We start from the raw sequence: 24575 nt of genomic DNA, 5'->3' as shown, positions 1-24575 counted from the left end.
TTCCTCCTATGTCGTGTCTGAAAGTGCATGTGCCCCGGTGTCCAACCTTGGGAATATTCCGAGCAAGCATTTGTCTTTGTTCAAGGTCTCTTCTAGGAACTACGTTATGTTGCAACGTAGAGGTCAAGTGCTTTGGAACTGCAGAAGCAGACACTCACTCACTGGAGAAGGATATTATATCAACCTCAACACGAGACAGATATATAGTTTCTCAAATTACTAGCTGGCCTCAGCTACTTCTACTATTTACTATCTCAAGACACTTTGAAAACAGACAAGTCACTAAGGTCAAACAAGAAAGGTTGGATACAAAATGACGATAAGGAACACAATCAACTCTAGCCCAATACACGACCCGCGGTAGACGAAGTGCTTCTATCCTTTGTCACCGTCTTTTTGAGTCCCTTGCCCAGTTGAATCTCTCCTAAGAGACCACCAATGTTGGGTCTGGCGCCTCCTGCTGCAGGTGCGGAAGGCATAGGAGGTGGGGGAGGTGCACCGCCTGAAGGCATAGGGGGCGGTGGTGGTGCGCCGCCGGTGGGCATCGGAGGAGGTGGTGGAGCGCCAGTCGAAGGCATTGGTGGCGGTGGTGGGGGAGCTGGAGGAGCAACACCACCCTCAGGCATTGGGGGCGGTGGTGGCACGTCGGGTGTCGGTGGGGGAAGGGGTGGCAGCGATGCAGGGGGTGCGGGCGAGCTGGAGGCAGGCGAATCCATGGCCGATAGTGGGCGTGGCGGTGCCATGGTACCAAATAGCATTGACGCGAGCTGTTTGGCGCTGCCACCAGTGGGTGCGTCATCGTCTTCGTCAGAAGACTCGGAGTCAACAACAGACCAATCGTCGTCATCAGCAGGCTTGGCTGTGCGACGAGCCGATTGTGCGGCAGGCTCGGGTAGAGCAGTCTTGCTGGTATCTTGCTGAGTGAAGCGGTGGAAGGGGTTGGTAGAGGCGGCATCACTAACAGCTGGCGATGCGATACTTGTAGAAGGTGCCGCAGGTTGGTTCATGCTTCTAAAGAACGGATTCTTGGACTCCTCTGGTGGGCTGACGATTGTGGTAGGCACTGGTGGAGGGGCAGGAGCGCTTGGTGGTGCGGGTGCGGCCTCGGCCGGAGGAGCTGGAGACACTTCCCTTTGAAGCTCTTGGCTAGCAGCGGGCGTGCTTTCCATGGGGGTGATAGTTTGAGGGCCGTCGTCTTCGTCGGAGCTGTCATCGTTCATATTCTCAAGCTGCAGTTGCAACTGTCGCTCTCTCTCCCTGGCAGCTTCGATCTCGGCCCGCTGTGCAGCAAGACGAGATTCCTTCTCCTCGGCCTCCTTGGAAGCTGCCTGTCTCTTCTTCTTTTCTTCAGCCTTCTTGAGCTTGCCTTGGCGCACTTGCTCTTCAAGTGCACGAAGACGTTCGGCAGCAGCCTCACGTTCCTTGCGAAGCTCCTCTTCTTGTCGACGCTCTTCGTCTTCGAGTTCCCTGGTTTCGGATGCTTGGGCTGACTGCTGCTCCTTGATTGCCTGTTCCATCTGTTGTTGCTCGAAACGTTGAGCCTCAGCCTTGGCTTGTTGCTCTTCTTGTTTGCCAACAGAGTCGCCACGGTTCTTGCGAGGTGCGGGTGCGGGTGGGGCCTTCTTTCCTAGAGACTTCTCTGCAGTGGGAGGAGCGATGCTTTCTCCAGCCAACCTCTGTTGTCTCTCTTCTTCTCTGCGAGCGTCTTCCTGCTCTGCCTGGCGCAGACGATCTTCACGCTCCTTACGCTCACGTTCCTGGCGTTGCTGCGCAGACTCTCCAGGCTTTGTAGGCGCTCTCAGACCCAGAGCAGCAAGGCGTTCGGCCATACGCTGTTCTGCTTGCTGTTTGATGAAGGCAGCGCGGTCCTCGGCAGTCTTGTAGGTGTTGTAAGAGCCTCCGCCACGGGGTGTCTCGCTTCTTGCAGCAGAGCTCTCCACACGGGCGTTACTGCTACTGCGACTAGCCTCTTCAGCGCGAGGCGAAGCAACACGATCGCGAGGGTTGGATGTCCTGTAAAGATGTCAGCTCGGTCCAGTCTGCAAATTAATCCATGTCTTACTCGTCCTTTCTGATGCGAGCGGTTCTGCTGCTTCGTTGCATGTCGAAGATAAAATCTTTCACTTCATCTTCAACACCAAGGCCATCTTCCCATCTTCTTCTCTCGTGTTCAGTGGCAGCATCTTCGGAACCCTCCTTCAAACTAGACTCAATGGTTCTGCTGAACTCCGTGACAGAGTCTTCGACGTCACGAACCATTCTCTCGTTTTCTTCCCTCTCAAGGCGAACACGGTTACTTTCATCCTCCAATCTCTTAGCAGCGCCTGCACCGTCGTCACCAGAAGCAGCAGCGGGAGCAGGCTTGCCTGTGAGCGCAGCCGAACGAGCTTGCATCATAGCTCTGGCTCTCGCCTTGAGACGATCGGATTCTGTCACAGCGCCACCGGGTCCGGTGCCAACAATTGCTGGAGCCGAGCTGGGGTTGGCTTTGGCATCCTTGAGGCGGAACAATTCGAGTTGTGCATCTGCGATAGCTCTTTCGCAGCGTCTGACATGAGAGGCCAATTCGGGCAAGCGGTCGGACAGAGTTTGGAGTTGTCTCTTGAGGGTTCTACGTTCGGCATCGGAGTCGGTAGTACGGAAGCCGGAGTTGGGATGGCCATCAATATCTTCTTGAATACGACGAATGCGTCTGTAGAGGTCATCGGCCTCCTTGCGATCTTTGCGATCCAGGGCGTCCTCTTCGTCGGCTCTACCCTCGTCTTCAAAGTCCATAGCATCGAGAAGAACTTGTTTCTCGCGGATAGCTTTCTTCAGCTGATCAACAGACATTTCTTCAACAGGCTTGTCCTGGGCAGGAGAAGCGGTACGCCCAGTATCACCGGTGCGACGGCGTGCGGACGAGCGGTAGCCAACATCTTCGTCGTTGTTCTTGTACACGGTCGCGTCCTTACGGGGACCGGCAATACTTGCACCTGCGCCAGCGAAAGAATGGTTCTTGAGGTAGCTCACACCAGTCTTCTGAGGCTGCAAGAATGCGCCGGTGCTTCTTCTCGATTGTGCGTCTTGGGAAAGATGCGACTTCATGGTTCCAATGGCATCATTGATGTTTCTAGTAGATGGAGGAACCAGCTCAGCAGGAAGCTTGGCTGGCACGGGGTAGCCGTTCAACCTGCGGTAGATCAAATGCATAGCGACAGCAAACTCATCCAGATTCAACTTGCCCCTGTTGTGAGGATCAGACAAGGTCCAAATTCTTTCTAGATCGTCCTTTTCGAGACCACTCTGGCCGAAAATTTCAATGGCTGTGGCACCACTAATGGCGCCTCTGCTCAAACCGTCCCAAGCCTTGAACATATCATCGTAGATTTTCTTCTCGTCCTTGGTGATGGCCCAGGGAACAGTGGCGTTACCACGAAGCCCAGCAGTGCTGAAACCAGTCTCGCGACCAGGCTGAGGCATCATCTGCTGCTGAAGAGCCTGCAAGTTGGGCAGACCAGAGGCTGGGGCGTTCACAAGACCCCACTGGCCAGGACGGCCAGTAGGCTGGGCATTGAGTGGCGCCATAGGGAAGCCAGTGGGTTGAGGTGAAAGGCCTTGGCCAAAGCCGGTGGGCATTGGAGGCATTGGAGGACGAGGGCCAGTGTATCCTGTCGCTTGAGATTGGAAACCAGTTTGTTGAGGTTGCAGACCAGTAGGCTGAGACTGGAAAGGCTGGAGGCCACCAGACTGAGGTTGGAAGCCAGTAGGCTGAGGCTGGAAACCAGTGGGTTGAGGCTGAAAGCCAGTAGGTTGGGGATTCAGCTGAGAGAGCAGCTGGCTACTTGAAGGCTGAGGTTGAGGGGCCTGGATAGTCGGCACATCGGGGAAGCTGGGGGCATTGCTGGATGACTGGGCAGCTGGCTGAGCATCGGCCACACCGAAAGAAATGATGTCGACCATGCTAGAGACCTCGTTCCTGACTCTTTCGGGTAGCTGAGCAGGAAGATCCTTTCCGGTAAGCTTCAGATTGCACAGGTACATGGCCAGGGCAAACTCGGGGAAGAGTAATTGGCCAGACTTTGTCGTGTCGGAAAGCATCCAGATCTGGGACAGAGCATCGCCGGGGAGCTTTGAGCGAAGGAGGAGATCCTTGGCTTTGTCGCCAGAGAGAGCCTGGTCATTCCCGACGGCAGACTTGAAGAGCTGCTCAAACTTAGACTGGTCCTGAGCAGTGATGAAGGACAGACGGATGTTGGGGATCTTAGACGAAGCGGCCGAGGTCTGCTGAGGCTGGGGCTGCTGCTGAGCAGGAGTGGAGCGGAACGAGTCGGCGATTTGGGACGAGGTCATGCCAGTGGGCTGGGGTTGCTGTTGGGGAGCAGCTGTCTGCTGAGGCGACTGGAACTGCTGCTGCTGTTGTTGCTGCTGGGGAGGGAAGCCGGTGTATTGAGGCATGAGACCTCCTTGGAACTGGTTCTGCTGAGGCTGCTGTTGCTGAGGAGGGAAGCCAGTGGCCTGAGGTTGTAGCGACTGCTGTTGCTGTTGCTGCTGCATGGGGGGCATGCCGGTGTATTGCGGCTGCATGTAGCCTGTAGGCTGGGGGCCAAAGCCGGCGAAGTTCTGCTGTGGCTGCTGTTGTCCATACTGCTGTTGGCCTGGACGGCCCTGGTTGGCGCCGCCCAGGAAAGAATTGGAGCCCGAGAACATGGTCGTTGACCGTCGCGTTCGAGAGGAAGTCGCGATCGGGAAGTCGAGATTGGGCTGGCGCTGCTGGCTGCTCGTGGGATGCGGAGGTTCACGGTCCGACTGGTGCCAAGCATGACTGCGTCACCGATTGTGTCTTTCATGTGAGAGAGGCACCAAAGGGCTGTTGTTGACTGCAGACACAATTCACTACAATTTACATCATGCCGCCGAAACAGAACGGGGAGACAGAGCACGACTTGCAGGATGCCGACTTTGCCAAGGTACCTGGCCTCAAGAAGCAGCATGACCATATCCGACCTGACATCCGACAGGCATTCCAAGAGCTTAACCGCGGCGAGCAAACGGCTACTGCCCTCGAGAACCATCTTGCTGCCCTCGAAGCAAAGATAGACGAACTCCTCGCCGCTACTGGCCAGCAAGACCAGTCTGACTCTACTTCTCCGGAAGCAACCTCCTCTTCTCAGAACCAGTCAAATCAATCCGGTCAATGAAGTGCCTGCATTGAATCCAGTCAAACTTGCAATTATTATACCAACCCAGCAGTTGACTGCTGCGTGGAAGCTCCCTTTGTCCTCGGCATCAGTCTAGCTGTCGAGTGCAATACAGAATCGTTATGCTCAAGCCAACATGATATAGATAGAAAGAGCTTGGTCTATGTTGTATCTGTTCGCAGATGGGGTATCACTTCTCGCCATATCAAAGGCCGCCAACAGTCGTGGGCTTCACATCAGACCCAGAAGCCGCAAAGATATCCTCGAAATGGAACACTCCGTCTGATCCCTTTTCTACCACTCCCTTCTCGGTCACCACTCCGTCGATCAACTCTGCCGGTGTCACGTCGAAAGCAGGGTTCCATACATCGATGCCGTTGGCGGCAATGCTGACTGTCTCAATTTGCTTCAGGTCGAGTGATGATCCCTTGTAGCAAGGTCCCTTGATCATCGTCATCTCCTTGCCTGCTCTCTCCTCAATGACAATGTCTGCGCCAGACTTGGTGTCGAGATCGATAGTCGTACGCGGTGCTGCTACCAAGAATTTGACTCCGTGGTGCTTGGCCAAGATAGCCAGCGAGTAGGTACCAATTTTGTTGGCAGTGTCTCCGTTGGCAGCCACGCGGTCAGCTCCAACCACAATGGCTGCGATGTTCTCAGTAGGCCCCTTGAGACGGAGGAGTGCAGCAGCCATAGAGTCAGTGACAAGAGTAGCGGGGATCTTGTCATGTACAAGCTCGAAAGCAGTCAAACGTGATCCCTGGTTGTAAGGTCTGGTCTCGCTACAGAACGCTTTCCTGAGTGATCCTCTGGCATGAACAGAACGGATGACTCCCAGAGCGGTACCGTAACCGGCAGTTGCCAAAGATCTCGATAGAATTAGCACATGAGTTTCACGACTCTCGCCTGTGACCAACACTCACCCAGTGTTGCAATGTGTCAAGATGCTGACCTGGTCCTTTCCTCCAGCAGCGTTCTTGAGGATCCAGTCGGCACCATGCTCGCCGATGGCCTTGTTGTCCGAAACATCATCAACCAACATCTGCTCTGCAGCCTGGACGTATGCGTCCTTGACTGAAGTTCCTGAAGCACTCTGGGCCTTTGCGGCCGTCTGCACAATCTTTTGCAACTTTCTTGCTGCGTCTGCAAGGTTCACAGCGGTGGGTCTGCTGGTGACCAGATACTCGAGCTTTTCCTTAATGAAAAATTCAACCTCTTCGGCAACGCTTGACAATTCCTTCTTCCCGGCAATGAGTTCAAGTTCAACAGCCAGACCAAGAGCAGCAACAATTGCGATGGCAGGTGCGCCGCGGGTTCTCATCTCCTTGATGGCGTGCCATGCATCCTGTGCAGACTTGACCTCATCGTAGACCTCAGTATGAGGCAACTGAAGTTGATCCAAAATGTCGAGCTGACCACGCTTGTATTTGATCGCTTCGAGAGACATGGTTGATATGATTGATATTGTGTAAAGTGGTATGCCAAATTCTCTGCCCCGCCAGAATGTTGACTTCGACTTCTGCTTCTGCCCCGCCGAGAGCTTTGACCATACAATGTTGCCTTCACGATAGCATCGTCGTCTGGTCCCACTTGCCAGCCATCAAGTGTCGTCATGAGTCTAGCTAGCTCCAGTATTTGTTGACCCCTCATGCATAGCTACAGCCATGTCGCCTCTCCAACGTCTCTCAGCTCTCTCTAATCAACTGATCGGTTCTTCAAAAGTACAGAATCGCGCATACACCATGTCTTCCCAATTCACCCTCCAGTCTACTCTTGCTCTGCCGAACTCGTCGGTCAAGATTCCCGCTCTTGGTTTCGGTGTCTACCAGTCGCATGGCCCTACCTGCAAGAAGTCATGCTTGACTGCCCTCGAGGCCGGCTATCGCCACATCGATAGTGCACAGTACTATGCGAACGAGCAGTTGGTGGGTGATGCCGTCAAGGAGTCCAACGTCGATCGCAAGGACGTCTTCATCACTACCAAGATTCTGAGCCCCGGCAAGGATGAGGAGGAGACATACCAATCACTCGTCGAGAGTGTGAACAAGATCGACGAGGGCGGCTACGTTGATCTGTTCTTGATCCACAGTCCCAGCTCTGGCCCTCAGGGTAGAAAGACTATGTGGACTGCGCTTGAGAGACTGCACAAGGAGGGCAAGGCCAAGGCAATCGGTGTCAGCAACTTCGGCAAAGGTCAGATTGAGGAGTTGAAGACCTTCGCTAAGGTCTGGCCGCCGCACGTCAACCAGATTGAGGTATGCTGAATCCCGAACATGCCATTGGCTCGCGCGATATTAACGAGGCTTATAGCTGCACCCCTGGAACCAACAGCGTGTGGCTGTCGAGTACTGCCAAGCCAACAACATTGTCGTTGAAGCCTACTGCCCGCTGGTCCGCAACCAGAAGGCCGACGACCCGACACTCAAATCGCTATCCGAGAAGTACAAGAAGTCGACCGGCCAAGTCTTGATTCGTTACTGCTTGCAGAAGGGTTGGGTAAGTTGAGTTCTGTATACCACCTCACGAACTGGCGCTGACATAGCTTTCCAGGTTCCTCTTCCCAAGAGCGATACTCCCAGCAGAATCAAGGACAATGCAGACATCTATGACTTTGAGATCAGCAAGGAGGATATGAGCAAGTTGGACGACCTGGACCAGGGTGCAGCAGGTGCCATTGTCCAGGCCGTAGACAACTAAACTGCATCATGTGCAGCAAAAGGAGATTAAATGTTATGCATAATAGTAGCAGCATGACTGTTTGTTACATCTGCAGCAGCACCTGCATGAACACATACAAACCCCGTGTTCCTGTCAACGTGCGAAAACCAAAAGCGAACCTCCTATTTCCTTAGTCAATGTTTCAGACCTGGAGAACTGCTCCAACGTGCTGGACGATGTATGATGCATTGGATGTGTTGCAACACGAGCAACGGTCATCGTGTTTACTTCTTTCTCTATGTATCCCAAAGATAGATCGGCACATCTCATCTCCCAAATATAATGACATGCTCGGGACAAACTTCGAAAAGTACGCCATAAAGTTTACCTCCACATGTGCAATACGAAAAGCGGGTATGATTGACTGCGCCGCAAGTCAACAGCTTGGCTACCTCTGTGGTACAGCTGAAGAAGCCATGGCGCACGTCTTGTTTTGTTGACATGACACTCGCACTCATACCCAATGCTATGACAATCTGTTTTGGAGAACCGACTGTTTTTCCTTCCAGAATGTTTCTTTCCAGGCACAAACGTCGTGATAGGCTACCGGCTAAAATTGACCGCGATCTAGATTCTAGAGGGAACGGTGCAAGTGTAGCGACAAAGTGCTAATTTTGGCGTCTGCAAGGCCGCAGCTTGGCCGACAGAAGACAACTTTTGGTGGGGAGGATCATAATCACGTTTTCTCAGCTACACACGCTTTTTGACTTTGCTACCACATTGGCCCGCTACATCCGGTAAGCACGAGGCAAGCCGCCTAAAGACGTTGGTGGTCATCAGCCCTTTCCATTCGTATCGCAGTGAAGGAAAACCTTATATGTGTGTAGAGACAAGAAATATCGCATAGGTAAGGGAAGGAACGATCAAAAAGCCACCATCACCCTCTGACCTCGTATTTGCTCCCTTCTCCCCTTGCTTCCTAATATTGTGCGGCTCCGGTAATGTTATAATTCGATAATTCCCTTTCGTATCTCTCTCGATCCCACTCTTTTGCTCCCGATCTCCACCAAAGCCACATTCTTCTTCGTACGACACCATATCCTTTCTCTTCACATTGTTTTGAAGCAAAAGGAATCTCGCAATATGAGTCAAGAGATATTGAATGAGAAGACCGAGCAAAGCGCGCCGTTGCTGTCACCAGACGAATACTCGCAAGACATTAGCGACAGCGAAAGCGTACACAGTGAAGACATGACGGTCGAAACATCGAAAGTGTCGTCGCTGCATCCCGCATTCTTCATAGCGTAAGCAACCCATAAGCAACATCTCGGCCTTCGACTCACGTATGGACTTTACAGACTATGGATCGGCATGAGCTCTCTCGTCATCTTGTTCAACAAATGGATTCTGGATAGCGCCAAGTTCAGATATCCCATCTTTCTCACATCATGGCACATGTTTTCGTCGGCTGTGGTGACACAAATCATGGCCCGCTATACAGGATACCTTGACTCGCGCCATACAGTCCCCATGACACAACGAACATACATCCGCGCCATTCTCCCTATCGGCCTTCTATTCTCTCTTTCTCTGGTCTGCGGCAACGTTACATATCTCTACCTCAATGTCAGCTTTGTCCAGATGCTCAAGGCTGCAGCCCCTATTGCTGTTCTGCTCGCAACCTGGGTGTTCCGTCTCTCTGAGCCATCTCTCGCTGCTCTCGGCAACATTTGCATCATCGTGGTCGGCGTGATCATTGCATCTCTCGGCGAAGTCAAGTTCAATGGTCTGGGCGTCGCATACCAACTCATGGGCATTGTGTTCGAAGCCACCAGACTGGTCATGATTCAGAGATTGCTCTCTGCCGAGTTCAAGATGGACCCCCTCGTCTCGCTCTACTACTTCGCACCTGTTTGCGCAATCACCAATGGTGTGCTTGCGCTTGTCTTCGAGGCACCACACATGACTTGGGCAGACTTTGAGCGCGTGGGTTTGATCACTCTCGGTCTCAACGCAGCAGCGGCATTCCTCTTGAACTTTGCCTCGTTACTCTTGGTATGTTTTCCAGCCCCTGAAAGACAGCCCATGCTCAGATATGCTAATAACCAACAGATTGGCAAAACATCTTCCCTCGTCCTCACACTCTCCGGCGTATTCAAGAACATCATGATCGTCTTTGCATCTATGCTCTTCTTCCACGACCCCGTATCCGGCATCCAGTTCTTCGGCTTCTCGGTCGCACTCGGCGGACTCGCATACTACCAATTAGGAGGCGCACCTGCAGTCCGCGTCTTCTACGGACAAGCAGTGACCAAATTCTCGGACTACAGGAGACCGAGTGAGGCAGATCCTATCTCTGCTGTCGAGGCTCAACAGGTCACAGTGACACCGAAGAGCGAGGATGAGCCCAAGAGTCCTGGGTTTAAGAGCGCTTGATTCAGACTTCTTTTGGTTAGACGAAAGAGGTGTATATAATGTCTTTATCTTTATGATTCTCCATCATGACTCTCTATTCTGAGTACTCTCAATTCTTTGTGTCTTGCATGTAGCCTCGGCCCCCTGTTTGATTTAAGATGCTCGGATGCTAATGCCTGCGTGTCTATCAATCTCAGCCCCTAAATTCGTATTTAGGCACTTTGACCGAGCACCTTCAGTATATCTCTCAAGCCCCGGCCGAACATGTTCGTTGCTCCAAAGGAGAGGATACGATGGCTTCAAACGGTCTCGGAGCCCGCGGACCTCACTCCATCGGATGAAGGATAACACGAACTGGACGTTATGTCGCTGCACTCAAGCAGCAACGGCACTCCCTTTGTACCGGAATCATCTTGATAGCCCTAAGATCCCTGCCCCTTGAAGCTTGATGTCCCATAATTCCAGCAATAGATTAGACTTCCAGCGGTAGGTTGTGTCTCATCCAATCTCAAAAAAACAACATCTCATCGTTGGAGATAAGGAGGTTGGTTGTGTTGCGATGCGCGGCTATCGTTGTTAACTCCCTTCTTCGCCTCTCATGCCCAGAAATGCTCGCACATTCTGGTGAAAGGATGATGGTTATATCGAAACGCTTGAACGATGCCCATCAAATGCGCACCAGCACCCATCAACACGAATACATGAAACCACTGGTGTGAAGCCCCCACGATGTCGAATTTGCCCGGGTACCAGCGTTCGGGTATCCTGCACGCATAGATTACCGCGCCGCAGAGATAAAAGATACCTTCCAAGACGATGTATTTCCAACCCATTTGCAAATTCGCTTGTGCGATACCAAAAGTATACGCGGCATAGGTCATTGGTATAATTCCACTGAGACCAAGCGTTATAAACATGCTTGTGCGGAATGGTTTCCAAGCTGACGTGCGGCAATATGGTATAGCTATTACCATTGCACAGATTGTGGTGGTGGTGCAGATCTATAGAGTTAGTGTTCACCTTTTCTTTGCGAACGACTTAGCTGTGGTGATAAAGAACACTCACCATACTCCAGTAAATCTGACTAGCGGTAGAATGACAGTAAAATCCATAGTAGATCCCTGGGATCCACGATCCGGCTATCAAAGCAAGTATACCCATGAAATCCAGTAGGAGGAAATGATCATGCGCATCCTTTGAATGAGCAGAAAATGTATGGAAAGCGGTCGACAAAGATAGACAGATAGTGACACCAGCGAAGAAACACCCAAATACCACTATATCATGATTCGAGGAAGAAGAATACTGTGTCGACACGATCATCCAGAGGTGGAACCCAGAAAGCAGAAACAGCGGTATACCGAGCAGATGCGTCCAGATATTCACAGTCTCATTGTGGATGTGAAAGAGACTAGCCAGACATTGTGTATAACTCTCATTCAAAGGCCTATACCCTCGAAGAAGATGAATATTATCTCGTCGTCGCCAGATTTCCGGAAGTTGACTCCAAGTCAGGGTGGTACGTCCATCCAAGTCTCGTCGCTGCTGTTTTTCCGTCATGGTATAGCGGCATTATAATTTTCTTTTTGAAGGGGAATCGCAATGATAGGCAGTAGGGCTCACATAGCTATTTGTACTCCCCCGTTTCGCATGCTATGTCATAATTCAATGTCCGCGGTATTGGAGGAAAAATTGGCAGGAGGTGGGTCGGAAAAGCGCGGGATGGAGGATACAAGGGTCCGAAATCGCATGATTGACGGCATGGGAATCGTGGAAGTGGTGGGAATCGCTGGTTCGATACCTCTACTGCGCTACTCATGTCAATCTGTTTCTACATGACAAGTACCGCGCGGGTCATTGTTGCGTGCTAAGGAAGCACATTGATGGTTGGACTCAAGGCTCGCCAACGTGAATAGTTATCTTTATTGTTGACAGAAGCCTGTGTGGACAGATGCAAAGCGTCAGAAGCAATCACGCAACAGATGAACATCACATCACGAATCATCAGATGAATGTAGCACTCCTCTTTGTTTTCGGTCGAAATGACTTTTTTCTACAGAAAGGCATAGAAATGGTATCGAGCTATAATCGAAGCAATTGCCTCCGCATGCGAAAAGGAAAAAAACAAGTACACCCTCGATGCATCAACCATTTCTGAGCGCTTCTGTAACTTCCAGCAATGTTTTCACAAACCCGGAGGAAAGAATCGCCAGAACGCTTCGACAAAAAAGGGGGCGCTCGTGTGATTGCAGTCAAAAAAGAAAAGCGAGTTTCGTTAATTCGTCATCGAATGAGGCAGTGACTGGTGCACCCTCTGGTGAGGAAAGAGGCGGCCACGTACAAGGGATGTCGGGGTTAAGAAAGTAAGAAAAGTAGCGAGTATCAAGGAATTACTTGTCGTGGTGAGCAACCATGGGCGGTAGAGGATAGAGGGCGCGTCGTGATGTGACCGAGAAGAGACTTTTCTGGGAAACGGAAAGGGCATTGAGTCCCGCGTACAAGAAATCAAGCACGCGCCGGTGCTGATACATTAGCGAACTAAGCGTCCTGGGGAGGCATCTGGCTTCTTCTCATCTTCTCGGCCTCGAGGTTCTCGTAGAGCAGGTACAGAGCCTTCTCGTTGGCGCTTGAAGATCCAGTAATAGTGAACATTCTCTCGCCAGATTCGTCATGAGGGGCCTTTGCGATGGAGATGCGGGCACCCGAACTCTTACGGATTTCAGAGATCTTGCTGCCTCCGCGACCGATGATGCAGCCAACCATGTCGGCAGGGATGCTGATGTTCTGAGTCTGGATGTCCTCGTCGTCTTCGGCAGCAATGGGTGCAGGAGCGCGAGGGGCAGATTCACGGCGGGTGTAGGCGGCAGGGGCGTCGCTGAAGTCGGTACCGTTGCCAGTGCGGTTGTAGGAAGAGCGGCCACCGGAAGGGTAAGACTGACCGTTGCTAGCGGGAGCACCAGCTCCACTACCGGAGACTCTGACAGCAGGGTTGTAGAGAATGGTGCCGTAGCCGCGCTGTTCGTCGTCGACCAAGCACTTGCCGATCTCCCAGACAGCCTTCTGGATGCCATCAGGAGTGCCCTGAACTTCAACGATACGCTCGGTGGACTGGGGAAGCATCTCCTTCTGGGCGACCATGCGAACTCCGGAAGCATCCTGGATTTGCTTGATCTTGAGGCCCTGGCGACCAATGATGGTGCCCATCTGGTTGTGGGAGATGAGGAGACGGACAGCTAGGAATGGTTAATTATTGAGCGATAAAGTGAAACGAGATTCAACGTACGGTGAGTGTTGGGGTTCGAGGCGACACCGCCCATGCCCAGCTGGGGGACACCCTTGAGCAGACCGTCGGCGACATGGCCGTAGGCAGCGGCAACAGCGTCCAGAGGGCCGAGAACGGTCAAGACGCGATCGTGGACACCGGGGACGACTTTGCTGACGCCTGCGCGGACGCCAGTCTTGTCACGGAGTTCGGCGACGTTTTGGCCAGCTTTTCCAATAATGACGCCTGCTTCCTTAGAGGAGACGATGGCTCTCAGGGTGAGCTGAGCGACGCTGTACTCCTCTTCAGTGCGGGGAGGGAGTTCCTCGTTGTTGTTGTTCTCCAGGGTAAGGTTGTCCATACCGGAGTCCAGGTGGTTCTGTTCTTCAGACATGATGTTGGGATGCCGATGTTGATGAAGAGGTCGGCTGATGAATGAGACGAGTCACAAGATATGTGCTAGGCGATTCAGGTCCGAAGTCGATGATGTGGTAATTGATCAAGTTGTGAGGGGGTGGGGAGGTGAAGAAGCGGAAGTGCTGTATGGCTTCACTGTCAGAATGCACGAATAGGAAGCAGCGAGCTGGGCAGCGCCTGCCACATTGAGCATTGGATACGTACAGACTGGAGCAGAACTCGGTTGGACGAGAAGAGTCGCAAAAACACACGGCGGAAGGGTAGAAGGGGGATATGGAGAGAGGGCAAGGTGAGCGAAAGGTGAAAGAAAGCGAGGGGCAGCTTGCTTCACGAGTGCTTGAGGTCCAGAGTGAACAAAGCCGAGAGCACTTGGACATGCGGGCAGTGGCGTTTATTACCGACCCTGTCCCATGTGATTGGTGAGCTGCAACCGGACACGCAGCATCCATCGTCCATGTGCTCCAAAGACAAACACCGAAACCATAAATGTCATGTTTTCGTCGAGCTATGTAGCCACCTCAAACATGTAACGGAATACTGCATGTCTATTCGTATTTGCCTTGTCGCCTGGTCCGATATCTGCGTACAAACCTCATCCCCGACCTCTCGGTCTCGTGCTTGTTCGAGGTGCAATGTCTCGGCCTCATTCTCTGTGACCTTTCATGACTGTTCAGAGCAGTCTCCCCCACAAGTCAATCACTCTGCTCTCTTGTGTAAGATCAATGATGATAGTTCCAAGCTTGAAATTCGAGCGAAGATTGGATGTGATAGAAACGCGGACACGGCGGAGGTTGGTGTCGGCGGGGAGGCTTGTGCGTATCCATGGGCTTGGCGTGCAGAGCGCTCTGGAAATGTTAATTCATGATCGCCTGCATCGCGACAGAGTCCCTGGACAACACAGAGATTCCACTCTGCTAATATCACCCCTCGAAATATATTCGCAATGTCAGTCCCGAGCAGACTGTTTTCGCAGGGTCTGCAAATCCGCCAATCGAGCCTACCACCGGCCTTCCTTCTCCCGTCTCTCTTCACCTCTTCATTCTCGACATCGAGCCCGCTATCTGCTCGTCGCGACGGCAACCCCAAAAGAGGTGTATCAGCTCTTCGTCGCACTGGTCTTCGCCGTCGCCAAACCCTCTCCGTAAAGCCTGAGGACCTCCCCAGGCCCGTTACCGACAGCAAGGAGCGTTCGGAAATCGACGTGGACCCCAACCACGGACTCTGGGGCTTCTTCAACCGTGAGAGATTTCCTTTTGCGACACCAGAGTACGACAACAGCCACGGCCGAGCATGGACTGTCCAAGAATTGAGAGGAAAGGACTTTGAGGATTTGCACAAGTTGTGGTGGGTCTGCGTCAGGGAGAGAAACAGATTGTCTACCGAGTCGTACGAGAGAGGAAAGGCAAAGGCTGGCTACGGTGAATACGAAGCAGGAGCCAGAGAAGAAGAGGTACGTCCTGCCGAAAGTTGCACTTGGGTGCAAGCCATCTAACACGCCGACAGGTCAAGCACACACAAAAGGCAATCAAGCACGTTCTGACCGAGCGCTGGTACGCTTGGGAAGATGCGCGTATGCTTGCTGAGTCCGACCCTAGTGTGAATCTCTATCCTAAAGCTGGAGAGCCCTCTTACACCGCCACAGAAAGCGCCTTTGAGGTACGTTGTTCAATGCGCGAGTGTTAATGGAACATTGACTGACGGTGTTTGTCTGCAGGAGTACACAGAGCCGGAGCAAATCCAATCAGCACAACAGGACAGCCAAGTGCCTTCATCAGAGGCTCAATCGCAAGTGGTTCCTGAGCAAATCAAGACACAGCAGGAGACGCGGGTATAAAGCGGATCAGGGGCTTCAGTATTTCTTGACCGAGTGTATTATGACAACTTGTACAACAAATTTGAAAAGAAGATGAATGAAACCAAAGGCAATATAATGGTCAAATAAATATATGGAAAGTCGAATGGTTATTGCGATGTGAGGCTTTGGCCAAGCCCCTGTTAATCTCACGAAACAAACCCACGTCACTAAGAGGGAGCTTCCCGTCTCGCTCTTTGGATCAACTTCTCTACATCTACCACCTGCCCATCTTTTGGTATTCTTCCCCGACGACTGAAACTTGTCATCCCCTCTTCCCACACGCAAACATGGAAGACATCGCCCCCGAGTACGATGTCGTTGTGCTTGGCACAGGTATGGCAACCCCGCATCCATGTTATAGCGGTCAAGAGAGCTAACCAAGGCGATGAAGGTCTCACCGAATGTGTTCTTTCCGGGTCAGCAGAAGACAGCTAATCTAACAGAAGACGAGAAGCTGACGTCGTCACAGTGTCTTGAGTGTCAAGGGCAAGAAGGTGCTGCACATCGACCGCAACGACCACTACGGCGGGTGGGTACCCCTCCTCGTACGTCTTGGTGCATATCGCTGATCGCTCTGCAGTGAGGCCGCATCCATCAACATCGAAGCCGTATGATCCTCCCGACTCTGCAGTCTCGACATGAAACTCACCTCTCTCAGCTCTTCAAGAAGTATGGCAACGACAACGGCAGCGAGCCTTGGAAGAAGTACGGTCGCCCCAACGACTGGAACATCGACCTGGTTCCTAAGCTCCTCATGTCCAACGGAGAGCTCACCAACATCCTCGTCTCGACCGATGTCACCAGATACCTCGAATTCAAGCAGATCGCTGGCAGCTACGTTCAGACCGGTGCCGGCAACAAGGCAAACGTCGCAAAGGTTCCTACGGATGCTTCAGAGGCTCTCCGTAGTCCTCTGATGGGTTTGTTCGAGAAGAGAAGAGCAAAGAAGTTCTTGGAATTCGTTGGCGCATACAAGGAGGAGGACCCCGCTACACACAACGGTATGCCGCAATTTTGTCGCTAGAGGAGGGCAAAGGCTGACGTGCGAATTAGGCATGAACTTGAACCAGTCCACCATGAAGGAAGTTTACGACAAGTTCGGCCTAGAGGCAACCACAAGAGACCTCGTCGGACACAGCATGGCCCTGTACACGACCGACGACTACGTCAACGAGAAGGGCGGTGTTAAAGATGCCATCTCGCGCATCAGACTCTATGTCAACTCGATGGCCAGATACGGAAAGTCGCCTTACATCTACCCCCTGTACGGTCTGGGTGAGCTCCCTCAGGGCTTTGCTCGCCTCAGTGCCATCTACGGAGGTACATACATGCTCAACACCGATGTCGACGAGATTCTGTATGAGAATGGCAAGGCCGTCGGTATCAAGGCAACCATGAAGGAACGCGATCAAGAGGGCGAGGGCATGACCTTCACAACAAAGTGCAGCAAGATTCTGGCAGACCCCTCATACTTCCCCAGCAAGGTCAAGCCTGTTGGTCACCTCCTGAAGGCGATCTGCATCCTGAACCACCCCATTGAGAAGACAGACAATTCGGACTCGGTCCAACTTATCATTCCTCAGTCGCAGATTGGAAGAAAGCACGGTAAGCCTGAAGCAGAAGCGAGATGGACAGGCAGCAATGCTAACAGGTGACAGACGTGTACGTCGCCATGGTTTCGTGGGCACACAACGTGGCTCCCAAGGGATACTACATTGCCATTGTTTCAACCATTGCCGAGAGCGACAGCAACCACCACCTCGAGTTGCAGGCTGGTTTCGACCGCCTCGGCAAGATTGAGGAGAAGTTCATGGGACCTCCTATCCCCATCTACGAGCCTCTTGAGAGCGGAAGCAACGACAACATCTTCATCTCCAGAAGTTATGACGCAACCAGCCACTTCGAGACTACCACTGGTAAGTCTTCAATGCAGAAGAGGGATGGAACGAAAGCTGACATGGAGTTACAGACGACATTCGCGACATCTACAGAAGAGCAGAGGGTCACGAGTTGGTGGTCGAGGGTCTGCGCGAGGGTCAGAACCTTGTGGCGGAAGAGTAGACGATTGTCAATTAGAGAAATCAACAGCCGGCGCGGGAATGATATTTTTGTTCTTTCTTCTCATTTAATTGCCGTTCTGACACTTGCATGTGAAGTTCGGTGAGGGGCTCGGTCGGCTGCAGCTTCCCGCCGAGCGTTGGTCGTAAACAAAGTAGTGGTAAACAACAAGAAGCTGCACGAAACAACTTTGACCCGACAAACGCACACAGTGGCCCAGCGCCAGCAACGACAAGATGAGGGTCATCGAAGTCATTATCGACGGCTTCAAGTCGTATGCCGTGCGCACCGTCATCTCGGGCTGGTATGTTCCCGCGCCTCTCCAACCGCTATGGGCAGACGACTGACTTGCGCAAAGGGACGAGAGCTTCAACTCCATCACTGGTCTGAACGGTAGTGGCAAGTCCAACATCCTCGACGCAATATGTTTCGTTCTCGGCATCACCAACATGACGACGGTCCGCGCCCAGAACCTGCAAGACCTCATCTACAAGCGCGGCCAGGCCGGTGTGACCAAGGCCTCGGTGACCATCGTCTTTGACAACAAGGACAAGGCCAAGTCGCCCATCGGTTTCGAAGACTATCCCACCATCTCAGTCACTCGCCAAATCGTTCTGGGTGGCACCTCCAAGTACCTCATCAATGGACATCGCGCTCAGCAAACCACTGTCCAGAACCTGTTCCAGTCGGTCCAGTTGAACATCAACAACCCCAACTTCCTCATTATGCAAGGTCGCATTACAAAAGTTTTGAACATGAAGAAGGAGGAAATTCTTGGGATGGTCGAGGAAGCTGCAGGCACACGTATGTTCGAGGATCGCAGAGACAAGGCTTTCCGCACCATGGCCAAGAAAGAAATGAAGGTCCAGGAGATCATGGAACTTCTGCGCGACGAAATCGAACCCAAGCTGGAGAAATTGCGACAAGAGAAGAGAGCCTTCCTCGACTTCCAACAGACACAAAATGATCTGGAACGCCTGACGCGACTGGTCGTGGCTTATGACTATCTCAAGAGCAAGGAGAAGCTTCGCCTAAGCGAAAAGGACCTGAACGACAAGAGAGAGCGAGCTCTGTTCCTCGAGAGCAACGCAGAGAAGCTGAAGAACGAGATCGCCTTTTTGCAAGAAGACATGGACAAGGTCAAGGCCGCAAGAGACAAGGAGTTGAGGAAAGGCGGTAAATTCCAGGCTCTGGAGGACAAGGTCAAGGAACACTCGCACGAGCTGGTCAGACTGACCACTGTCCTCGATCTCAAGAAGTCAAGCATGACCGAAGAAAGCGAAAACCGCGCAAAGAGCCAGGCAACCCTCCAAGAACTCGGCAAACAACTCGAAGAAAAATCTCACCTGCACAAACAACTCCAGGAGAGATATGATGCTGCAAACGCCGAGCTACAGAAACAGACTGCCGAGGTCGAGCAAAAGGAGGAGCTTTTGCAGACATTACAAACTGGTGTTGCCTCAAAAGAAGGCCAAGAGGGTGGTTATCAGGGCCAGCTGCAAGATGCTCGCAACCGACTCAGTGCAGCCTCCACCGAACAGGAACAAGCAAAGCTCAAGATCTCGCATCTGGAGAAGCGGTTGAAAGAGGATGAGCCTCGTGCAAAAAAGGCCGAGAAGGAAAATGCTGGCCTATTGAAGGAATTGGATGGCTTGCGCTCACATGCTAAGAAGCTAGAAGCCGAGCTCTCAAAAATTGGCTATGAGGCTGGTAGGGAGGAGGCCATGCACAAAGAGCAATCACAGCTGCAACAACGCATTCGCGAGCTAAAAGAGCAAGCTGATGGCCTCAAAAGAAGAGTCGCGAACATCGACTTCAGCTACAGCGACCCGACGCCCAACTTTGACCGTTCCAAGGTCAAGGGTCTGGTAGCGCAGCTATTCGCTCTGGACAAAAACTTCACTCAAGCAGGAACAGCTCTCGAAATCTGTGCCGGGGGCCGCTTATACAATGTTGTAGTCGACAGCGCGCAAACAGGTACACAATTGCTCCAGAACGGCAAGTTGAAGAAGCGAGTCACCATCATTCCCCTCAACAAGATTTCTGCCTTCAGAGCTGCATCGGAGGTACGTTAATACTGAGATTCTTAAGACCTGAACATCGCTAACCCTTTCCAGAAAATTGGTGCTGCAAGAAACATGTCGAACAACAAGTGCGACCTTGCTCTTAACCTCATCGGATATGAAGAAGAAGTTAATGCCGCTATGGAGTACGTCTTCGGAAACACATTAATCTGTGAAGATGCCGCCACAGCAAAGAAGGTCACTTTCGATCCTGCTGTCCGCATGAAGAGTGTCACATTAGAGGGCGATGTCTACGATCCTTCAGGAACACTGTCTGGTGGTAGCTCTCCAAAGACAAGTGGTGTACTTGTGACCCTTCAGCAGTTGAACGAGATCACAAGGGAACTCGACGCAAGACAGGCATCGTTGAACCAGCTGCGGTCGACCATGAAACAAGAGAAGCAGAAGCTCGATGCCGCGAGACAATTCAAGCAGCAGCTTGATCTCAAGGGTCATGAAATTTCACTTGCTGAGCAGCAAATTAACGGCAACTCGTCGTCTTCAGTGAGTCGGATTTACTTCGTGCTGAGCTTGAGTAATGAGCTAACCAAGTTTTAGATCATTCAAGCAATTGCCGACACAAAAGCTGGCATCATTGATTTGAAGCAAAGTATAGTAGAGGCCAAATCACGCCAGGATGAAGCCGCCAAGGAAGTCAAGCGAATCGAAAAGGATATGAATGATTTCAACAACAACAAGGACAGCAAGCTCGTGGAACTGCAAGCGGCGCTTGATAAGCTCAAGAAGTCGCTTAGCAAAAACTCTGCTTCGATCAGACCTTTGCAGCAGGAAGTGAGAGATGCCATGCTCGAAGCGGAGCAATGTGGCAGCGATCTTGCAGCCGCTCAAGAGCAATTCCAAGACGCCGAAGTTAATCTCAAGACGCAACAAGAGGAATTGAAGTCGTTGATGACCGAAGGACAAGCGGTAAAAGACGCGCACGACTATGCTCAAGCACAACTCGACGACGAGCGCAAAAAGCTTTCGGGCTACGACACTGAACTTGCAGACCTTGAAAAGGCCTCGCGATCCAAGTCTGCACAGATTACCGAGGAGGGTCTGGAAGCACAAAAGCTTGGTCATCAAATCGAAAACTTCTCGAAGCAGCAACAAGCTGCACGCCAGACGCTGCAAACAATGGAGAAAGAGCACGAATGGATAGCTGACGAGATCGACTCGTTTGGCCGACCCAATACACCTTACGACTTCAACGGTATGAACATGACTGAGAGCAAACGCTCACTCGCCGGTCTCTCCGAACGCTTCCAAGGAATGAAGAAGAAAATCAACCCAAAGGTCATGAACATGATTGATAGCGTGGAGAAGAAAGAAGCTGCGTTGAAGAACATGATGCGCACTGTCATTCGTGACAAGAAGAAGATCGAGGAGACGATCGCTCAACTGGACGAGTACAAGAAGGAAGCCCTGCACAAGACATGGAGCAAGGTCAATGTCGACTTTGGTAACATCTTCAATGAACTGCTACCAGGTGGCAACACAGCGAAACTGGACCCACCAGAAGACAGTGGCGACATTTCCAAAGGTCTCGAGGTCAAGGTCTGTCTCGGAAAAGTGTGGAAGCAATCGCTCACCGAACTTTCTGGTGGTCAACGCTCTCTCATCGCATTATCCCTTATTCTCGCTCTGCTTCAATATTCACCCGCACCCATGTATATTTTGGATGAGGTCGACGCTGCGCTGGATCTGTCACATACACAAAACATCGGTCGCCTGATCAAGACGAGGTTCAAGGGCAGTCAGTTCATCGTTGTCAGTTTGAAGGATGGCATGTTCCAGAATGCGAACCGCATCTTCAAGACGAGGTTCTCCGATGGTACCTCTGTGGTCCAATCGCTCACGCCTGCGGACCTCAAGTAGGAGCCTCCTGCCGCAGTCCATTTTCGTATTCTCTTGTGCTTTTTGGAGGTTGTTTTGGTTCATGTCTTGTCGACCCGTTCAGGAAATTTGTTGTTTGACAGGTCGTGGAGTTTTGGGTTGGCTTTGTGAGAAGAGAGATATCCCGTTGTAAATTCTAGATATGCACTTTTACGTTTTCTTGTTCATCAATCAACGCACCCTGTACTGCTGGACCTTCCGTGCTTGGCTTTCGGGCAACTGTGGTTTGTTCATCTTATGTACGAAAAAATACATATAAGCTTATTGAAGCGCTCACAACATCCAACCTTCAGCTCCGCACGGTGGCATATCTTGCTCGAACCGTACTATCCTATCATGCAACCATCCTGACTTCACACTAGATGATGCCTTGCCTAGTCTTGGATCTACTCGAGTTTTGCAGCGTCCATCACTACTGAAGGAGAATTGTTTGCACGCGGTCGATGTCTCGCACTTTTGTTTGCACAGTTCGAACGAGTCAACAGCATTCTCTTCACCGTCACTTTCAAGATATTTCCCAGATAAGACGAGTTCCAGAATGTGAAGATGGCGAAGCAAACCACAGCGATCAACAAACGAAGACGCAGTCTCTTAGTAGCCATGGTATCAACGGGAAATTGATGCGACGAGAGAAGACGGTGATAAGCCAAGTCTACGCAAATCGAAGAAGAGTGAATAGGAACGAAGTAGGGAGGTCATGGTAGGCAGTTTGCATGGACGCGATGACCGAGCCGCAGAGTCCCATGTGCTTGGGACGATCGACTCGAGCATATTGGGTCTCTGCTGATGCTTTGATTAATTTCTTCCAAGCCACAGACCTGTCGTCAGTCACGATATATTCTGCAGTCGTAGCGACACACGGTCGAGAGCGGCATCAAGATAGTTCGTTGCATGACGGAAGGATTTATGACACCGATATAGATTAAGCGCCTGATGCAGGCGCTTGATGGTTGTTGATGCGATGTTTCATGTGCTTGTTCCTTCGGTGCAGTGAGCCGTTCTTACTACGAGCAGTCAACGCAGCCGGATCCGACTTTGACCAACAGCATGGTGGCTTCTACAGCTACCAATTCTGGATCAAACCAGCCGACGGAACGATCAAGACTACGACTGTTCCATTCACCATCGTATCAACGAAAGCGGATCTTGCACCCACAGCATCTGCTCCTTCGGCATCATCCTCAACCTCGTCTGCAACCTCCAGCTCCGCTGCAACAAGCTCACGCTCCACTGCATCTGATGTTCTCGAACCGACAAGCGTTCATACAACAACCAGTGCCATTGCACCCACAATCAGCTCTGCCGATACCAATGAATCCACACCAGCCGAGAACTCCAGCTCCAGCACAGCGCCAGCACTGTCGATTGGTGTAGGAGTCGGTGCAGGAGTAGCAGCCGCGCTAATCTGCCTCGGTGGGGTCTTCCTCTGGCGTCGACACCATCGCAAGATCAAAGATACACACCCACGGCCGCCCCCGATCGAGATGTATGGACAGGGCTGGCAAAAGCATTACGAGACTTCTGTCATGTATCCCCCATCAAGGATGGCTTCGTCGTCCAAGTCCATGGCACCGGCGGAGGCACCAGGCTGGCCTATGGACCCTTATGAGTTGCCGGCACAGACGCCTAGAGGGCTGGGAGTGCATCGATGAAGGCAATGGATTGGACTACGCTTAGATGATAATGTATGATTGGTGCTCGATGTTTTCAGGTTAGAATGTGCAATCTCAGCGTTTGTTGTTCTTGTTCGCGACTGTTATCATGGTTGTGGTCCTGGATTTGTGCGATCTCGCCTCGACTCTGCCACTGCTTTTTGGGTCAGAAGCCTAGTTGAGGAAGATTTCGGGTAAGGGTACCACGCTTGCTCTTGCCTCAACTTCGAAGAAGCCAGAACACCGCTGTTTTCTGTCATGGTGCTTCGCTTTTTCCTCAAACAGTACCATCTAACACGGGCTCGGGAACCAGCCTGAACTCAACGTTTTTGTCTCGAAAAGAGTCTTCGAGTCTGTGGAATTTGTCGAGCAAGTCTGGCTTCAACTCGTCATCAATACGAGAAAATTCAACCATGACACTCAACTCTCTGAGATTTGGCAACCTCCTGATCGTGACCGCTTGTTCTAATTGATCGACAAGAGGTGCTATTTGCTCGTCACACTTGTTGATCAATAGTTTCTCCAGCGAGGCTGGCAACGAATCGGGGATGACGAATGCCGGACCTTGCTCGATGGCAAGCGAGGAAAGCTTTGCAAATTGTGTTAGATTGATGCGGTCTCTCAACGTCATGCCTGAGTGATCATATTTCTGAAGTTGCAGCGTCTCCAATGTCAGAGCTCGTTTATTCAGATTTCTCCAGAAGATGCCTCCAAGGTTGATCGGATCGGACCACGAGAATTGGATATCCAAGTGTTTCAAGCCCGTACAAGCTTCTATGAGTTCGGAGAGGGCTTCTACTGTGAATGTGCATTCATCAAGCTGTAGTGACTCGATGTGACCCAGCGGATGATGGAAGAACCTTTGGTCTGTGTGCCTCGGTGTTGCGTCGAGGTTGGTGCAGCTTAGTCTTCGGAGCGTGGGTATTGTGATCAGACATTTGATGCCTTCGAAGGTGAGGTTGCTCCAGTTGTGTTGAGTTGCTACACGAAGTTCTTTGAGATTTGGTAGAATGCCGATGGGTGTACAGGATTGTGACCTCCAATCTGAGTCGACTTTGAGCTCAAGGCCATGATGATTGACTCTCTTCCTTGATAGTGGACCAAGCATCTGTTCGCAAA

General features: G+C 51.8%; 11 protein-coding genes across 11 annotated transcripts; 7 read left to right on the top strand and 4 right to left on the bottom strand.

Moving 5' to 3' along the window:
* Positions 1 to 164: 164 nt before the first annotated feature.
* Positions 165 to 4689, bottom strand: M438DRAFT_298187 (uncharacterized protein; the record flags this gene model as incomplete). The annotated part of the gene is made up of 2 exons (XM_029901977.1): positions 165 to 2013; positions 2063 to 4689. 2 exons carry the CDS (start codon positions 4687 to 4689, stop codon positions 339 to 341), a joined length of 4302 nt encoding a protein of 1433 aa, XP_029760349.1. The 3' UTR covers positions 165 to 338.
* Positions 4690 to 4889: 200 nt separating this feature from the next.
* Positions 4890 to 5180, top strand: M438DRAFT_375102 (uncharacterized protein; the record flags this gene model as incomplete). Its single annotated transcript, XM_029908550.1, has 2 exons — positions 4890 to 4949; positions 5001 to 5180. 2 exons carry the CDS (start codon positions 4890 to 4892, stop codon positions 5178 to 5180), a joined length of 240 nt encoding a protein of 79 aa, XP_029760348.1.
* Positions 5181 to 5385: 205 nt separating this feature from the next.
* M438DRAFT_274503 (Methylthioribose-1-phosphate isomerase) lies at positions 5386 to 6627 on the bottom strand (the record flags this gene model as incomplete). Its single annotated transcript, XM_029900717.1, has 2 exons — positions 5386 to 6049; positions 6104 to 6627. 2 exons carry the CDS (start codon positions 6625 to 6627, stop codon positions 5386 to 5388), a joined length of 1188 nt encoding a protein of 395 aa, XP_029760347.1.
* Positions 6628 to 6717: 90 nt separating this feature from the next.
* On the top strand, positions 6718 to 8196 carry M438DRAFT_346225 (aldo-keto reductase). Its single transcript, XM_029905622.1, has 3 exons — positions 6718 to 7435; positions 7491 to 7676; positions 7731 to 8196. Exons 1-3 carry the CDS (start codon positions 6845 to 6847, stop codon positions 7875 to 7877), a joined length of 924 nt encoding a protein of 307 aa, XP_029760346.1. The 5' UTR covers positions 6718 to 6844; the 3' UTR covers positions 7878 to 8196.
* An 893-nt stretch (positions 8197 to 9089) lies between these two features.
* On the top strand, positions 9090 to 10274 carry M438DRAFT_274454 (TPT-domain-containing protein; the record flags this gene model as incomplete). Its single annotated transcript, XM_029900714.1, has 3 exons — positions 9090 to 9142; positions 9197 to 9893; positions 9951 to 10274. The coding sequence occupies 3 exons, from the start codon at positions 9090 to 9092 to the stop codon at positions 10272 to 10274; spliced, it is 1074 nt and encodes a 357-aa protein (XP_029760345.1).
* A 575-nt stretch (positions 10275 to 10849) lies between these two features.
* Positions 10850 to 11887, bottom strand: M438DRAFT_320150 (hemolysin-III channel protein-like protein Izh2; the record flags this gene model as incomplete). Its single annotated transcript, XM_029902866.1, has 2 exons — positions 11319 to 11887; positions 10850 to 11254 (listed from the first exon to the last, which is right to left on the bottom strand). The coding sequence occupies exons 1-2, from the start codon at positions 11811 to 11813 to the stop codon at positions 10850 to 10852; spliced, it is 900 nt and encodes a 299-aa protein (XP_029760344.1). The 5' UTR covers positions 11814 to 11887.
* Positions 11888 to 12791: 904 nt separating this feature from the next.
* Positions 12792 to 13909, bottom strand: M438DRAFT_355956 (uncharacterized protein; the record flags this gene model as incomplete). Its single annotated transcript, XM_029907071.1, has 2 exons — positions 12792 to 13486; positions 13537 to 13909. 2 exons carry the CDS (start codon positions 13907 to 13909, stop codon positions 12792 to 12794), a joined length of 1068 nt encoding a protein of 355 aa, XP_029760343.1.
* A 966-nt stretch (positions 13910 to 14875) lies between these two features.
* M438DRAFT_406216 (MRP-L47-domain-containing protein) lies at positions 14876 to 15848 on the top strand (the record flags this gene model as incomplete). The annotated part of the gene is made up of 3 exons (XM_029909829.1): positions 14876 to 15382; positions 15436 to 15588; positions 15647 to 15848. 3 exons carry the CDS (start codon positions 14876 to 14878, stop codon positions 15764 to 15766), a joined length of 780 nt encoding a protein of 259 aa, XP_029760342.1. The 3' UTR covers positions 15767 to 15848.
* Positions 15849 to 16041: 193 nt separating this feature from the next.
* On the top strand, positions 16042 to 17880 carry M438DRAFT_346221 (rab GTPase activator). Its single transcript, XM_029905621.1, has 8 exons — positions 16042 to 16120; positions 16179 to 16203; positions 16257 to 16316; positions 16368 to 16395; positions 16446 to 16788; positions 16841 to 17392; positions 17446 to 17703; positions 17757 to 17880. Exons 1-8 carry the CDS (start codon positions 16075 to 16077, stop codon positions 17846 to 17848), a joined length of 1404 nt encoding a protein of 467 aa, XP_029760341.1. The 5' UTR covers positions 16042 to 16074; the 3' UTR covers positions 17849 to 17880.
* Positions 17881 to 18023: 143 nt separating this feature from the next.
* M438DRAFT_298163 (putative nuclear condensin complex subunit Smc2) lies at positions 18024 to 22048 on the top strand. The gene is made up of 4 exons (XM_029901976.1): positions 18024 to 18149; positions 18204 to 19911; positions 19963 to 20412; positions 20467 to 22048. The coding sequence occupies exons 1-4, from the start codon at positions 18082 to 18084 to the stop codon at positions 21784 to 21786; spliced, it is 3546 nt and encodes a 1181-aa protein (XP_029760340.1). The 5' UTR covers positions 18024 to 18081; the 3' UTR covers positions 21787 to 22048.
* Positions 22049 to 22634: 586 nt separating this feature from the next.
* Positions 22635 to 23595, top strand: M438DRAFT_29347 (uncharacterized protein). The gene has a single exon (XM_029901819.1). It carries the CDS (start codon positions 22761 to 22763, stop codon positions 23454 to 23456), a length of 696 nt encoding a protein of 231 aa, XP_029760339.1. The 5' UTR covers positions 22635 to 22760; the 3' UTR covers positions 23457 to 23595.
* Positions 23596 to 24575: the final 980 nt, after the last annotated feature.

This window comes from Aureobasidium pullulans (genome assembly GCF_000721785.1).
Source record: "Aureobasidium pullulans EXF-150 unplaced genomic scaffold scaffold_10, whole genome shotgun sequence".
NCBI classification, from domain to species: domain Eukaryota; kingdom Fungi; phylum Ascomycota; class Dothideomycetes; order Dothideales; family Saccotheciaceae; genus Aureobasidium; species Aureobasidium pullulans.
Note: the sequence above shows the minus strand (reverse complement) of the source record. Positions and strands in the feature narration are given on the sequence as shown.